The 18,071-nt window shown below is 37.6% G+C and overlaps 1 protein-coding gene across 1 annotated transcript in view; it reads left to right on the forward strand.

Annotated features, from left to right (window-relative positions):
- The window catches only part of CLINT1 (clathrin interactor 1), a 77,679-nt gene that overhangs the window by 31,013 nt on the left and 28,595 nt on the right, over positions 1-18,071 (forward strand). Inside the window, exons 2-6 of the mRNA XM_077824716.1 lie at positions 9,471-9,575; positions 10,302-10,398; positions 12,002-12,110; positions 13,002-13,166; positions 17,513-17,690. Of these exons, the coding sequence (XP_077680842.1) occupies positions 9,471-9,575; positions 10,302-10,398; positions 12,002-12,110; positions 13,002-13,166; positions 17,513-17,690 (654 nt within the window). The remainder of the gene's footprint in view (positions 1-9,470; positions 9,576-10,301; positions 10,399-12,001; positions 12,111-13,001; positions 13,167-17,512; positions 17,691-18,071) is intronic.

The following is an 18,071-nucleotide window of genomic DNA, read 5'->3' on the forward strand; positions in this document are numbered from 1 at the left end:
TCCAGAGAGAGAATTCTTATCATATCCGGTATTTATATACAACATTGCCTGCTGTTGTCATCAGTGGCACCAATTCAGATATTTCTTTGGCGGGTGGGGGGAGCAAATTCTGGTTCTCCCTCCGCCCCTCAGCCTGGAACCTGTTCTGGTCCCCATTCATCCACCCTCCTCCTGCAGGGACCTGGGATCTCCCTTGGCTGGCAAGTCTCCCCTCTTACCCACACAGCGCATGAGCAGGAGTCACAAGGAGTTGAGTATTTGCCGGACTCCCCCACGCTGCCCCGTATGCTAACAGACTTCCTGTGTGCCAACTCACAACACCATTGCTAAAATTTGGCTCAGCAGCCCCTCTCTATGGAGGGGCAGGTGGGTCAGATTTCAGTGCACTGCAACCATGTAGTCTGAGCAATGCTTCAGACAACTCTGACAGCAGCTGTACTGATTTAGTACGGGGACCACTGCTTAAAACTGTTTGGGCCATATCCCTCCCCAGTTCCACCTGTGGAACTCTGAGCAAGTGCAAAACCCTTGTGGGAGAGGGAGCTCTTCGTGCCCTCTCCTGCTCCAACTCCTTGTAATTGTGCCACTGGTCTTCATTCTTGTGGTGTTTTAAACTGCTTTTCAAAAGTAGGTAATTTCAAATGGTCAGGTAGCACTTGACCGAAGGCATTTTAGAATAAGGGTGCCCATCTATTTCTCAGCTGAATTTGAACTGCCGGTGTCATAGTTGGCATCCATACGTTCCATCTGTAAGATCTTAAATCCAGACTGCACATTTCATAACAATACTGACATAACTGACACAAACTAAATGAAAATGACACGAGCTGGCTAGTTGAGAATAAGTGGGGGATTGCTGGCTGGTAAGATGGTAACTAACCTATGTTGGATTGATGAAGACTTTATTTTTTTTTTTAAATGCACTGTTAAGATTTATTCCAGGTACAATTGACTTCCCTTCCTCTGCAAACCTAGTCAATAAGCTTGAGGAACTTTGATACTTGAATTTCTGGGGGGGGGTGGTTGGGAGAGCAGACAGGCAAGTAAGCATGTGACCTCCCACTCCCAACTGTAAACCAAGCTACTTGGTGCATTAAGCTTTCTAAGGCAGTGACACATACTGTAACAGGTTAAGCCAATGAAATCCTAAGGCTGTAATACACCTTTTCTTCTGAGCTCTGATATACAAGGAACAGGACTTAAAGGTTTAAAAAAGAATATATTTCTGAAACAGGAGCTTGTTTTGGATGGGTGATCAACTCTGTTTCCTCAAAGTCTGGAACAAGTGATGCCTTGATAATCTGCTAACAGAAGGAGATGAATAGAGCTGTATGATCAAACTTTTCCTCTTCTGGGATGCTAATGTTCCTCACATGTTGTGCTGGCCCCTAGTGGCTGATGAGCAGTGCTGGGGTTCAGGAGCTCAGGTTTCTCATGTTGCAGTTTAAATGCCCTTTTGAAATATTTCAAGCACAGCTGGCTAAGTATTAGGTAAATTATTTTAATAACAAAGTAATGATTCTGGAAAACTAATTGTAAACTGTATATAGATGGACTAAACAGGTTAAGAGCAGCTTAGGTAGGAATGTGGGGAAATGTCTTCTATATGAGCCAGTTGGAAATTTTGTATGTTATGACACATCAACAGTAGAGGCCAACTTCTGAGCCCAATATTAAGACTGCGTTGTTTATATTGAAGGAAAATCTTTAACTTTTTAAAATGCATCTGTTTTCCTCCTACAGTACATGACTGAGGATCCTTTAATTAGCAATCTAGGTACTAAAGATACTTTATCCACTCAGACGTTTGGACATAGCACTTCTGTTCTATCTCTTGATGATGACGACCCTGTTAAATGGTAGAGGAAAATTTCTGACTTCTTTCTAAACACAAGCTCTACTGGATAACTGCCACTTCATTGCAAATATAGTATTAATGTGAGCTGCTTTTTCTGCTGTTAAGGTGATGTGATAAATGTTCACCCTGGTGATATGATGTGTAAAAGGTTATTTTACTCTATAAGTGTGGATGTTACTATCTTTGACTTCTAAAGGTTGTGTAGTATAACCTCATGTTGAAATAAACCCCCTCATTTTACCTATTATGCCATTTTTAGCCCCTAGCTGTGCTGCTTGTGTGAAGTCAGGGGACAGGTCTGAACAAAGCTCATAAGAGAGGCACCAATGAGCTGACTGAACTATTAATCTGGGTTTCTGTCTCTTACCACAAGCAAAGTCCTATCTCTTCCAGTTTGGGTGTTTAGAGCAGATCCCAATAACATGCACTGAAGTGGATAGTAGTTAAATTGGTTGGAGAGATGGTCTCCAGCACTCATATTACTAGAATGAACACAGAGCTCAGTCTGAGTCTACTTACATTCCTGGAAACTCCCAAGTCCACACTGGACATGCTCAGAGGTTTACCTCAGGAGTTAATTACTAACATGATATTACATGGATAAACATTCGTGTGTTTGTGTGTACCCCACCTCAAGAGTCTTGATACTCTGGTTGAGACAGCTGTGCAGGAGGGAGAGAGTGCAAGGAACTACTTGCTTATTGAGCCAGATACAATGTGATCTTTACCCCTGTTGTAAGATGGATTTATTTATTTATTTATTTATTTGCATATCCATTTTCAGATGATGTCAGCCATTGACCTCTTATGGTTGACAAGTAACTAGATTGATATGGCCAGTCTGAAAATACAACAGATCTTTGTTAACATATTTTTATTTGGTTTTATGGGTGCAGGGCTTGAGGTTGCAGAAAACCACCATTTGTTGATGTAGAAGAGGAGAGCACTAGATTGTTACCAACTCTGAATACATAACCATATTTTCATGGCCCCAATATAAGATTTTATTTTATTCTCCGCTTAATAAGAAAACTCTGTTTGAAGTGGTCAGGTAGAAGGTATTGTGGGAACTGCTTCATAAAAAGGGAATAAGCAACTAACAAAATTAGACTTGATGAAAACTGAAGTGTTCACATCTCAAAATTGTTAAAAGGTATGACTGTTCAGCAGATGGTAATTATAGATTGAGGATAGGACTATTAGGCATATACTGTGATAGCTCTTATAGAAATAACTTCAATTATTTAAAAAAAAATATTTCTTATCTCTTGCAAAATTTTCTCCCTATACTAAGCAATGTTTTACAGTAATAGAGCTTTTGTTGCCCGGTACCTAACCTAATAGTCTTTATCAAAGGAGTAATTCTTGGGAAGGAATGATTTCAAATGTGGATTGCTGTTTTTCTTTTTTTTCTTTTTCTTTTTAAATTTGGTGTTTGAGTAGTGTTGGTATTAAAGCTTTCTATAATATATAACATTTTTTTACTCAGCTTTACTCTTCAAATGGAGATATTTAAGGAATGATCTTTCATTGCAAATTGTTAATGGTGGTTAAAAAAGAGTTTCTCGTTTCAGCTTTTAGTATTTTAGTGTTCCCAGTTGTAAAATTAAAAAGGAAAAACAGAAGGTGCATAATCCAGTAAGGTCCTTGGAGTAATAGTTAAAGGTATAATATTATGCACATAGGAGTTCATGTATATATGATATCATAATTGGTTTGAAATATGCATTTAAAAAATTTAACTGGGTAGCCAGGTTCCCTTTTCACGCTGCTTGCTCCCTCAGCACAGTGGGTAGCTTCCCAAAGGTTTGAGAAATGTTTCTAATTAGTCTTGCCCTGTCCAATCCAATACCTTTTTCCATCACTATAAAGAAACTATTATAATATTCTCTTTCACTATGATTTCAATTTATTTTAGGTTTCAGAGTAACAGCCGTGTTAGTCTGTATTCGCAAAAAGAAGAGTACTTGTGGCACCTTAGAGACTAACCAATTTTTTTGAGCATAAGCTTTCGTGAGCTACAGCTCACTTCATCGGATGAATACTGTGGAAAGTGTAGAAGATCTTTTTATACACACAAAGCATGAAAAAATACCTCCCCCCACCCCACTCTCCTGCTGGTAATAGCTTATCTAAAGTGACCACTCTCCTTACAATGTGTATGATAATTTAGTTCTCACTAGTTTTGGCTTAGCATTGAACAAAGCTAGTGCAGATCTCCTGTCCAGAATTGAGCCTGTGCACTTGCTGACGCCACCTACATCAATAGGAGTCCTAATTCTCATAGCTCTTTAAATGGAGTGCCCTGACTCTTACCTCAGGCTGCACTTGAGGTTTTTTAGTTGTGCAAAATACTAATTTAAACAACTTTTGTTATGCTGCTTGGTCCCTTAACCAGCATTAAGTGGGTTCTGTGTGTGGATACGTTTTACACTTTCCCATTACACTTCTTAGTGTGTGAATTTTTTTTCTCAACCCCTTTTGGCTCATATTTGCATTCCTTACCTAATATCAGCTCTTCTAGCTACTTTGAAGTAATAGTCAGTGCTACAGTGGGGATTGAATTAAGGGAATACTTTACTAGTGTTGCTTACATGGGAGCGTAGTTTTATTCAGCACAGTGATTCTCCCCGTGGCAAGAACTGTATTTGCAAACTCCAGTAAATACTGATTAAAGTGTGCTGCAATAGTTAGTTTTTATCCACTTCAAATTTTGTATACTGATACTTGTAAAGCAGTACTATATTCCTTGATACTTCAGGGATATTTCACAGTTTGGGTCTGGATCTGGGTGTTGGGGGAATCACTTGGACATTTCTGAATCCAGAAACTTCTTGTCATTAGAGGATTCTTGTGCCCATTGAAGGGCTGAAATGTCATTTTCTAGTGAGCCAGGTATTTGTAATACTTCAAAAGAGCATTGCTTCCCAAAATCTAGAGTTGGATGGTAAACCTCCCTTAGGAGTTCCAATTTGGGTACAAGTACAGCATAAGAATCTGTGGAGGGTGTCCTGTGATCCAGAATAATGAAAACCACATGATTGATGATCAAGGTTTCACCTCACAACATTGCAGGTATTATTTAAAACTGTTATCCCTAATGTTTTGGCTGAAAACACAAAATAGAACAGATTTTTCCTGGCACTAAAGTGATTTTTTAGCCTAAGGGTATTTTCCTTTTCAGTGTTTATTTTATGGGTGTTTTATGGTAAAACACTTTGAAGAGACGTTGATACTTTCTGGAGAGCATAATACACTTCACCCTCTTTAATACGCTGTTCTTCAGAGCTGAGGAGCATTATTGAGATCTGATGATTCATTATGGGGTTCAGTGTTGTGAAGAGCCATAGTATAGTAGCCTAAAATATTACTGTTATCACAGCCACGGAATGTATTGAAATCAAGTACTTAGAAAACTCTGCACAACATAGTTATCGCTTACTTCTGTACACAGTGTTTCTTGTGCCTACTTTGTTCCTGAGTTGTGTGTACCATCTGTATGGTGAAAAATGATCTTCATGCTTTCTGTATTTAGTCTTGTGAAGTACGCTCCTTCAGAAAATTGTAACACATGTAAATCTTTACTTGCAAATGAACTATTTCATTTGTATGCTTTAAGAAATCCATATATGTTTGTTTGTCTTCGGAAGAGCATTTCAGGTTTCTTCCCTCATTTTATTCCTGAAAGCTGATGTGATTTATGAGTGTTCTCTAATATGAGTGGGAACGGATAGCTAATTTGTAAATATTCTGCACACCAAATTTTGGATGGAGCTTATTGTTTTTTGGCTTTCTGTTATCTTTGTAGGAATGGTTACAGAACTGACTTTTTTCTCCCACACCTCCCTTCTCCCCCACAAAAAAGACAAGCAGCAGGAAATATAATGAAGCATGTACAATATTTCTCTCCAACCCGTTTTCCCTATTTTCTGTTTTTAACTCATTTTAAGGCATGACACTTGGGTCTTGATGAGAACCGCATTGCAAATATTCTAGATCTCAGGAAACCATAACTCAAAAAGAAATTTGGAATATTTATGAGGTTGCTGTATAGTTCTTTCAAAGATCCTTTCCTTTTCAGAAGTACATAAAACACTTTAAGTAAACTGGGTATGTTTAATCACAATAAAGGCATCTCTTTTTTTAGTTTATCTGATTGTAGAATTAGGTGTTAAATATAAATATTCATTTTTTCAAAAATGTGAAGAATATTTAATCTTTGTTAATTGATCCACACTGAGACAAGCCAAATATTTTTAAATAATGAGATGTACTGGCATTCCCACTGCCAAAGAATTTGAGAGCATCACTTGAGCTACCTTTTTAAAATTGTTGTAGATGTGTAGCTTTTTGTATTTATAAACTTAACCCATCTGTTGCTGAGATTTTAAAATAAAGAACACCCCACGGACCACGGCTTTTTTTACTGAACCCATTTATTTATTTATTTGTTGCTAGTGCCTCTTTCTGGCTAGAAATATAAGAACCAAACCTATACTGACATCACTGACTTTGAAAAAAGGTGCTGGAACAGTGAATGAAAAAGAAAATTAAAATGTATCAGTGGGAGTTGACACTGATCTATAAGATTAAAAAGACAATTATAAGAAAGCTAACATGTACCATGTAAGCAGAAAGGAATGTGGCAAAGGTTTTGTAATCATTAATTTATCTTTTTCCATATGCCGTACTTTTAACCTAATGGCTAAATCCACTTCTTCCGTTTACTTAACATCTCTATCCATGTCAAAACTGGCTTGTTATAAGATTTCAATTGTGAGGGCTTTAAATTAATGAGTTGGTGTAAATCCAAAGGGAATCTTTGAGATTATAGTGTGCTTTAAGCGTTCAGTACTAGGATTCCTTCTGTTAGTCTTAACTATTGCATAACCATTTGTTTGCAAAGCAATCTGTCCATGAAGTCCAGCACGATTCCCTGGAAGCTGCCCAGTATAAACTAATCAGAGAGCCCCCCCTGGCGTCTGAAAGTGTCCTCGGATATTAAATTTATATCAATCACAGGAAGTCTTGGCAATCAAACTAGTCACTTTTTCCCTTCACATCTGGACATAAATTATTTTTTGCTGCAAAGGTCACAGGAATCATGGGTAGGGCATGGAATGAGGGCCATAGAAAACATGGGAAAGGAAGAATAAAACTATATTTCCACCTTTTTAAAAATAGCTATTTTTAAAAGACCTGGAACAAAGCCAAACTATACAACGTTTTTAAGTTTACATTTGTTTCTGAATTAACTGTGGCTTAAAGATATTTTGTTTTGGAACGTTTTGTGCCATTAGATCTCATCTTGGTATTTGAGAGCTTTCTACAATTTGCTGAGAACAATAACTTTACTGTAGGATGGTTTTAGAAATGGAGCATGTCTTCCTATTTTAGTGGGGTTTAACTGGACTCCCCCCCACCCCCCATTGCTTACTTCTTCCCAGTACTGTGTTAGCCCTGTACTTTGAGAAACTATTTAGTTGATGCTGGTATTTTTCCTGCAAGTTTCTTTTTTATGTGATTTTTTTTTTTTTTCCCCCAATCTCAAACGTTACTTGAAATATAGGAAACTCTTTTTTATATTCCCCATCCCCATCCATCCCCTCAAACAAGAGCTTGGGGAGGTTTTATAAAAGCAAACAGAACCTTTCCCTTTTGACCCACAAGTTTTCCTTACATAGGACAAGAAAACTAGTGTGCTGAAAGCTGCAAAGCTTCTGAAGCCTGTAGTTAAACAAATAAATGAAAATGTTCCATATGCATGAGAACTGAAAATGGTACTAGCTTACATCTGGATGTCTACAGCAAACAAAACAGCAGAAACAAAAGTTTGTAGGGTTTTTTTAAATAGTTTTTAACGGTGACTTTATACAACCCTAATTGCTATTGTTCAAACCTATTGCTGAGTTTGGACATGCTTTCTTAAACAGATCATAGTCTATTGGCTTGCTGATTACTTACTCAGCCATGTAGGGTATGCTTTCTTCAGACACAGTCAAATAAAATTATTTTTCAGAATCTGATCGCAAGAATTCTAATGCTGAGAATCCCTGATTAAGTCTAGGAGTTCTACCTCTGGATTTATTACCCTCTGTGTCCTTTTCTGGCTCTTAAAAACTTTTTGTTTCTCCTTTCTCTTTTGCTTTACACTCCCAGTTCCATCATTCTTCTGCACGGAGGGTTAGATGGGTGTCACTTTAAAACCTATTCATGCTTCTCCCTAAACACCCAGACGGGTGACTGTAAAGCAGTGTTTTTGTTGCCATTCTGGATTCAGAAAACAAAGGAAGGTGAACCCAGTCTCCGCCCCACCATAGCATTACTACTAGGCCACTGGACCAGTTCCGCATTTCATTCCAGTTGGTTTACAAGACATTCTATGGACTCCCAAGTTGAAAACAATCATGTTGCAGCAACTTCTTTCAGGTTCTGAAACCAGTTGTATAATGTATTTAACAGGTTTTTTTTCTAAACTTTGTAGTATAAGGGGTATAAACATAGCCATTGCATATCTATTTTAAATACACTAGAGCATGTGAGAACATTCTACAAGTAGGCAGAGTATATGTAATGGTGTGTGTTTTAGTTGTGCAGTGTTTCTCTGATGTACATGTGAATATGCACAATTATTCCATTTTCCCACTAACACAACATCTGAAAAAAATACATCTTTAAATATTGCCATAGGAGAGCTCTTTTCATGTGAATACAGTTAAGGAATAAATCCACTGAGCCCCTCTTTTGTTCGGGTTAAGGCAGATCATCTTGCTTCCAGAGTATATTAGGACTTCTTTTTCGTAAGAAAGCATTAAAAATTAGATTTGTGATTAAACGTTAACATTTTCTACAGCAGCTATTCGTTAAGAAGGCAGATTCTTTGACTCTCTTAAAGATAGTACTGCAACATCTTTTTTTCCTCTTTCTATATTGCATTTTTGCAAGAACTCCCGTAGAGGGTCCTTGAACTCTTGATATTGTTTTCATTCCTTTAATCGGCATACAGGGAGCCCTGTAGCTTCTCTCCCTTTCTCCTTCCCATTTTCCCTTAATTAAAACTGTTCAAGCTAAAAAACATACTTCCCTGTGAATTTCTCATCTCCCTTCTTTCCAGCTTCTCCTATCTGTGTAATTTTGCTAGCACCTGCTGGGATACTGACATTGTTTGGATTTCATTATAATGCACATGGTTTGAAAAAATACACATCCACTTCTGTTCATTGAATTATAGAAGTACTGGCAAATAATTGTGCAACATGTAAGCCTGCAAGCAAGCCAGATCTAGCTGGGGAAACTACCAATTTAGACTCTAGTGGTTGTTTCAGTTTTAAGTTGACCAAAAGCCATTTTTACTGGACTGATTCCAACTCTCGTGTAATCCCTAGTCTGTCATCTGTATTCTTGAAGACTAATGGAAAGTAAAAATCTTCTTAAAGATAACTTAAATGTGTTGTATAATGTCCTCAGGGTAGCTTCTTCACTAAAGATGTTTTCTTACCTCTACAGGGTGGGAATCTCATTAAGGTACCCACTAGTGTCATTATTAAGTTTTCATGTGTTTCTCAGTTTGATGCTAATCTTCATGTGTGTGTTAATTTTTTTTCCTTTGCAGCACCAACGTGGTTATGAATTATTCAGACATCGAGTCTAAGGTTCGAGAAGCAACCAATGATGATCCATGGGGACCTTCAGGGCAGCTCATGGGAGAGATTGCCAAGTAAGTGATGATTTGACTCAGCGGTGATGAAAAAGATGCATCTTTATACAGAAATGTAAAATTTGCTGCCAAACCAGCAAGGATGCCAGGTTGATAGAGAGGAGCTGACAAATAATTGTAAATTAAATTTTAGGATTATATGCTGGAAAAAAAAAAAATCAGAATCACCAAATCAGAGACATGTCACAGTGTACTTGCAGTGTATTATTATTATTTTTTTTTTTTAATTCTTGGTCTTACAATATGTATAATTTTGTGGGGTTTTCAGAATAAAAAAGATCCTGTTTGGGGCCAGTTGCTCCAATACTTTTTAAGGGTTTAAACAGAGTAAGATTAGCCAAATTTTTGCTCCTGAACATATGTATCAGTTTATCTTTCAGAGAAGGGCTTGGATAGTGTGTGATGAGCTAGTTATGAGGGGCACCACCACAGTCATGTTGTAGACATTAAACCATTGCTTTGAAGAGAATAGATTCCTCTTCTCCCCTCTCCCCCCCCCCCCCCCCGCGTCCCCCAAATTGATAGATACTCAGCTTTGTTTGAATGGTGGTGTGTGAAATTCATCTGTATAAATAAGAAATTTTGGTAGCTCTTCACTTGGAATGTGATGGAATTACAATAGTTTTAGACCAAGTCTGCCATCTACTGTCAACATTTAATTGTAGCAAACTACTAGGGAAAACTTATGAAAATAATTGCTTTGCTCCTTTTGTTTAATTCTCCTAGAGCTACATTTATGTATGAGCAGTTTCCAGAACTTATGAACATGCTTTGGACTCGAATGTTGAAAGATAATAAAAAGAACTGGAGGAGAGTTTATAAGGTGTGTGCATATAAGACATTTTTAGGGTGTGATTACTCTTACTCTGTGTACTGAAGAACAAACAAGGTATTAATTTCAGTTTCATATCTTGATGCACTGTTGTGCATGTACGTATTCAACTATGTTACGTTTGTATTACCAAGAAACTGTAGTTACAATAAACTTTAGTTTTCTCCTGTCAGTTGTTACTATTAATTCTGTTATAAAAGTCAAATTTCTGTTTTGTTTTGTTCTGCAGTATAGAGCTTTCTAAAAACAAGTGTTTTGTGTAAAATGCTTTTTAATTAACATAGAAATCTTATTTTACTGTTGCAGGAGTGTCAAACAGAATAACATCTACATTTTGTACTTAAACAAAAGAAATATAATTTGTATGTATCCCTGTTGGTAAACAATTCTTTTTCAAATTATTTTCAAATTCTTTTTAAGCATTCTAAAGGATATTGTTTCTAACTAGAAAAATTAAAATTGTTTCCAAATTAAACAGCTTAAAACTTAATTTACATTAAGTATTCTGCCTGAAAAGAATCCAAATTTTCCCACTAATTTTGAAGATTGTATTTCATTTGCCTTTTGTCTTATTAGTGGTAGAGAAAGCACTGAACACCAGTTGAAGTTTTTGTGGCTTTGAATAATTTGTGTAAAGTAGATCTTTTCCCTTAATATTGTAATGCTGTACTTCCAATGTAACAACATATGTAGGATTATATTGTTTTTTTTCGGGGATGGGGTGGGATTGGTATAGCACATATCATTTTTAAAATTTAAGGTTTAGATCCTACTGTGTCTTGTTTGAGGCTTAGATTATATATAACAAGACAAAAATAATTGTAAGGCACACTGTTTTCTTGGGGTGCCCAATGCTTTGTACTCGTAATTGTTTTCCCTGAAGTATAATGTAAATTAATATTTAATGCTATCATACGTACTACTTAATGTTCTAAATTAAGTTGGAATTATCTACCAGGTTTGAATATATTGCATTTTGAGTACGTATTGTAGCTGATACTCTTTCATGTGACTTTTTTTTAGATGGAACTTATTGAAGTTCAAGGAAGTTCACAATTTTAAAAAATACTTTTTCAACTTCTTAAAATTTTTCTCTTGAAGTTTCCTTTAAACTTACTCCAGAATACTGTGTTTTATACATGAACACATTCCTGTAGAGAGCAACAGAAATAAGTCACCATAAAAATTGCTTTTAAATGAAAAACTTTGGGGAATTGAAGGGGCAGGGGGGATACAGGAAAACTGTTTTGTTTTACAGGTTTAGGTTTGCTTTTTAGATTTCCATCACCATCTTTTTCTGATGAAAAGTTATTTTGCTTCAAGAATTAGTGATGATCTAATAACAATCTACTTTGTTTTTACTGAACAAATGCAATCTAAATTTGCTTGCGATGCTTATAAATGAAAAAGGGGAAGGAAAAAAGAGAACCTGATAAGGCAAATCAGTGTAATAGTTACTTATTTAAAAGGGGAACAAACCTTGACATTGACTGACTTTTTTGGATTTTAGGATTTAGTTTTTTATTGCACTTAAAACAAATTCTGATAGAGCTTTTGGTCATGCAGTCATTTAATGTGCTTTGTATTTTTATAGTCTTTACTGCTCCTAGCTTACCTCATAAGGAATGGATCAGAGCGTGTTGTTACGAGTGCCAGAGAACACATTTATGATTTGCGCTCCCTGGAAAATTACCACTTTGTAGGTGAGCAATAGAAAAATCTTATAAGCAAATTAAAACAGGAGTTGGAGTTGTCAGTCACCTGAACCAGCTTAGAAGCTTCCCTGCTCTAATTAGAATGTGACTGTTGCCGGTTGTGTGAAGAGTGCAGAATCCAAGACGTGGGACCCTAGAGTATTAATTAGTGAAGACAAGAACTTGCAGAAAAGACTGGCTAATAACAACAGAACCAACACAACATGAGTGTTCGGGTTTATATTAAAATATGCACTAGAGACTGGTCCCCTGTGGTGTCCGTAAAGGAATAGCTTTAATCATATGGGAAGAAAAGGTTAGAGCTCCAAAACACACACATCTGTTTGAAGCTGGGGGTTTTTTTCCTCCCACCAAATAATATTTACAGTGCAAAGGCAGCAAGGCCAATGTGTGTTTTGAATGTGAAAGAGGCTGGCGAGAAAAGCAAATTTTAGTTTTTAGCTGAAAGCACTTTAAAAATTCAGTTTTGCAGTGTGACAGAATTCTAGCAATTAGTGTTTCTAAAACTGCACTAAAAAAGCTAAAAACTGGTGCTGATTCTTAAAATGGGTTAAAATCGGAATAAAATGAGTGAAGAAAATAGTTTAAATCTGAGTCTGGTTGTTTTACTCCAAAATTTACTGTTGTTGGTCTGTTAAAGATTAATGCTAGACCTTTCTAAATAAAAATCGTGCTTAATGAAAATACATGATTTAGTTGAGGATGAAATTTCAATTGAAATAAAATGTTATGTTTGACCTCATATTTTAGACAGGTTCAGTGCATTTTAGGATTTTTCTCATAACTGTTCATTTTGTAACTTTTTAAATTTGTTAGCTTGTCTAATGCTCAATTCTAACTGCTATTTCTGAATGTTTTCCCCTTTGCCAATATATACAGATGAGAATGGCAAAGACCAAGGTATAAACATACGCCAAAAGGTAAAAGAAATGGTAGAGTTTGCCCAGGATGATGATCGACTTCGTGAAGAGAGGAAAAAGGCAAAGAAGAACAAAGACAAATACATTGGGGTTTCTTCTGACAGTGTCGGAGGGTTCAGATATGGTGAGTTCAGTGCTGTGTTGGTCAACTAGTTGAGGAGAGCAATTTGCACCCAGTGACTTAGCTTGGTTTCATGGATGTGCTGCACGGAGCAAATAAATACTAAAAGAGTAGCTACTTACTGAGCAAATCCTTCCTGGATAAATTGTCCCTTTCTAAAGGACTCTTTAAAATATACCTGGCAATTTTAATACTCTTATCAAGCTAATAACTTTTCACATCCTTCTGGTACCTCTGAATAGAAATTAAATATTTTCAAATGTCCCTGGGCGGGAGGGGGAGAGAGTCACTTAAAAGAACTAAAATGGAGATTTTTTTTTTTATATGGCTGATGGTGATGCACTGACACTTCCAAAACTTAACTGATCTACCTAAAAATTGGCATGTAGGGTCTTTTGCCACAATAGAATTCGAATGGAAAGTTTGAAGCAAATCAAACAAGGCATTTTAAAAATACAGGGCTTCCAGAAGAATTCTGTGGTTTTTTTTGTTCTGTTTTTTTTAAATTGCTAATACCTTGTCACCGCTTCATAGCTGAAAAATGGCTTGACGTAGACTTCCTACCCTTGTCTTAGCGAACTGACCTCACTGCGTGCCTCTGATTTTGTTTTGGTGGTGAGTGTATGGTGTTAAAGTAAAACAATGCGTACCTTAAGATATGCAAGCAGATCTTAAACTCCCCGGGTAGCATTATATGGACCCTTGGCATATAAGCCATCATATGTATGTATTTTGATATTCACATCAGGTCTGTGTGGTGTCGTTAATGTGCGTGTGGTGCTGCTTGCTGATCTACAATCTCTAACGGAATTCAGGGGTCTGCATCTGGTCTATGTGATTTTTTTTTTTTTTTTATTGTATGCGTTGAATCTGCAGTTCCCATGTGCACCTTAAGGAGCGTGCTTCCCAGTGCCAGCACGAGCACCACACCCACTTTGCCTTGATACGCTAGGAAACTTGCAGCTGAATATGTACTGTGCTGCTTTATTGCACCCACCAGGCCCACTCTGCCTTGCAAAACTGAAGGCAGGTCACCCGTTCAGTGTTTCAGTGGGTGCTTGGGAAACTTAAAGGAACCTTATTTGAGCAACAGCTGGTATTGAAGCTTAGGGAACTGTGAATTTAAGGGAGGAAAACTAAGCAGTAGTTTTGTCTTAAAAATCAGTTTAAAGGGATATTCTAGGGTTAAAATGCAAAAATGTATAAGTCTGTAAGTGCCATTAAGGTCACTTGACCATTCATAACTCTGCATCTCTCCTTGACAATAGGTGCTCCAGAGCCTAATGTGTCCAGGGGAAGTTGCCCTTCATCTGCAGGAGTGATTGCCTAAAATCTAGCTTCATAGAACTGATAGGTTTTTTCCTATGACTTAAGCATTGATATCTCACATCAGGCCTTTTTTTGCCGTGCTTTGAAGCTTCCCCACCTCTCTCTGCTTTGCTTAAATGATCACTCATGAGCAATGCAAGGCACATCTTTGTGCACCACTCCCTCCTTGGCCTCCTGCATGCTCCCAGCCCTGCCACAGTGAGGAACAAAGCTCTGAGCGGTGCATCTAAATTTGCATCTCTTCAGTGTAGCCCAACATGTTGCATCTAAACCATCAGTCTGTCCATATTCTCCCTGGTACTATTAGAGATCGGGATATTTTCCACTAAGAGGAAAGTCCAACCCTCATGCTCACAACTTCTGAGTGCTCCTGTGCAGTGAAACCAGTGTGACTTCTCTGTGCGAGAATGGACTGTATGTGAGGGAGGTGTGCCAGGAGTATGCATCCTCTATGTGATCTGGAGATTTACTCTGAACAAGCCACTGTGTGGCACTATGGACCCTTACACGTACCCTTCCTCCTCACTGTGGTAGAAGTGCCAGTGGGCTGAACCGTCTCCATGGTATAGGGAAGGATTCCCTTCCTTCCCCCTTCCCTCCCCCCCCCCCAACTAAATAATGTAGACAGGCAGTTCCACTATGCTGTAGGATAAGTGCCTCCTTGCAATATATTTCTATGGGTTTTTGCTACCTGCTGGGGGCTCTGGTAATCCTCTTGTCTTGTAGAACACTCATGGGCCACTGCCTCTGTACCTTCTTCATTGTTGTCTCCTATCTTTCTGTCTGGGTTGGCTCTTGTTTTACTCTGTCCAAAGATAACTTACCCACCCCATGTTGATCAGTGGAAAACTTCATTCCTTTTCCATATTCTCTTCGGCTCTTTTCACCACACTTCCGAATCTGAACCTGTGTCATCTCATTCAAATGTTATTTGTTTTTATACTAAAGGATCTATAATTAGCGTCGCTTCATTTATCACTATATTGAAGTGTTTGCAAGCCATTTGCATCATCTTAAAATGCCAGCACAAAAAAATTTACATACAAGGTCAGGTCTTTCAGCTGGAAAGGAATAGTCTCTTATACAGAAAATGGATTTTTTGCAGAGGGATCCAGTAGGATTTATGGGGGGAAATAGTTTTAAGATTCTTTTTGCTTTTTCTAAAGTATCCAAAAACATATCCGTTTGGGTTATTTTGTGAGTTTTAAAAAATGTGAACAGGCTATTTTTTAGCCCACGATTTTTAACAATGCTGTGTCAGGCTAATGTGTAACAAAGTTCTGGAACATGTGAATAAACTTTACATAGGGAAACTTGTTTTTTTTTTACACAACCCCACCCAACCAATATTTCTTTTTGTTGTCTCAATCTACATTTCAGTACATCAGGCCAGGTTTTTAAGCTGCTTGTCAGCATTCTAAATGTTTATAACACACAAGGAAACACAATATAAGTTAAAATACAGAAACAACAACAACAAAAAACACATTCAGTGCACATTGATGTGCTGTCTAGCACTTTCTCTGCTTCCTGTGATGGAGAGCACTATTGATTATCTGGTTTGGTAGACACTTTCAATATAGTCTTGGTACATATAAAATGGAGAAAAGGATATAGGCAGCTGGATACTAACATTGAGCCATTTGATCAGAAAGCATATCTGTACGTGTCCAGATTCTGTGTTATACCAAAAAAACTAACAAAGTGAGTCATTTTGATCTTCACATTTTCCTTTTCCAGAGATTGAGATTTTTATTTTTGCATGTGTAATTCAGGTTGGAGAGAGGCATAATTTGGATTCAGTTGAACCTTTTTCATATTCCTATCACTTATTCATTGTGTGTGGATTTAAAACTTTTAATTGAGCATGATCCTTGTATTTTTTTTTTGAGTATCTTACAAGTTTCTTATGAGTTCCCAAATAATTTACTGTTTTTGCCGTGTGTTTGCTAGTTCCCTTTCACTCAGGTAAGGCACTAAAAGCAGGCTGGTCAATGTCTCCTTTCTAATTTTTATGCACTATAACCAACATGTTCAAATGTTTGGTGCTTAAATGTAAGTACTTGAATACAAATTTAGGTACCCCATAAGTGGCTTAATATTTCCAGGATCCAAATACCTGCCCTATGGAAACCAAGCCACTGATTGGGTGGCTAAAATTTTCAACCGTAGTGCAGTCGTCGTCATTGTTTCAGATTCCAACAATTCAAGGGGAAGTTTTAGTGAAAATATCTACTTTAATAAATCTCCATTTAGATGTGTACATGGACTATTTGCACGTAATTCAAGCACAGCTATAATCTTTTTTCTAAACTAACCAGCAGCTAGTTGGAGTTCTTGCTTCTCAACATTCAGAAGCAGATTTATTTTGCTGCTAATTCTTGATGGCACTGTAGTGTTGAGAAGTGAAAGCACTGACTGGCTGCTGAGAAAGTAAGTTGCTATACTTTCCTTAATGGTTTTTAAATCTTGTTGTTTTTGAGGGTTTTTTAACAGGAATAGATGCTAGAAATATTACCATATGTTTTCACACTAGTTTGTTTTGGTGTTTGGTACTCTGCCTCTGTATTCATGAGCTTTTAAAATGTATAAAATCTTTGAAAGATTTACCACTTAGCATAGCAGCTTGGCCTGGAATGCAGTATTGCACATTAAGTGACCATTATAAAAATGGCATGTTCCAATTCTGATAAGTTGCTTGTACAGCCTGAGTTGATTCTCTTATGCTGCTCCTCCAGGAAGGTTTAACACTATCCTGATGTGCTATGCTGTGCAGTGGATTAAGGTTGTGTAGTTATCATAAACAAAAGCTTTTGAATCTGCATTCCTGCCACTTAATCATTGGCCTTACATGGCATGCCTTGCTGTAGCAGTGTTGATTCAGCGCTGTGGGAGCTTTCAGTTTGCTTTGAAAACTCATAAGATTACAGTTTTTGTGGGGTAAGGGGGGACGACTCCAAAAAGACTACAGGCTTTTTTGTGTGTTTACCATCAGTATTATGTCTTCACAAATTATATAGGTGAAAGGTATGATTCTGAGCCCAAGTCAAAATGGGATGAAGAGTGGGATAAAAACAAGGGTGCTTTTCCATTCAGCGATAAACTAGGTGAACTGAGTGACAAAATTGGAAGCACAATTGATGATACCATCAGCAAGTTCCGGAGGAAAGATAGAGAGGACTCTCCTGAAAGATGCAGGTACTTTTACTGTGTTAAAATAGCTGTATCTATTCTGAATAGTCACTGTTATTGTAAGGCTTATTAGGTGTCTGCAGTTTTTTGCCACGCTTTCCCCTCCTAATAGAAATACAATTTGGGGCCAGTTTGTTGTATGACCCTCTCCCACCCCCTTTACCCTGCTCTGTTGGTCCGGGGGGGGCTATGTAGCTGTCCTCCCCAACCCCAGAGAATAAGAAGGCTCTTTGGGTGGTGTAGAGTCAGCATAACTTCCCTGGCCCTGCAACTGCTTGTTCAGGGGGAGTCTGGCCAAAGTGCACTGAGCTCTAGTAATTCTCAGCTATTGGCCTCCTGGGCCCACTGCAGCAGCCTTGAAGCTGCTCTATTTTATGGCGGAGTCCA

Source organism: Eretmochelys imbricata, chromosome 8, assembly GCF_965152235.1.
Source record: "Eretmochelys imbricata isolate rEreImb1 chromosome 8, rEreImb1.hap1, whole genome shotgun sequence".
Taxonomy (NCBI): domain Eukaryota; kingdom Metazoa; phylum Chordata; order Testudines; family Cheloniidae; genus Eretmochelys; species Eretmochelys imbricata.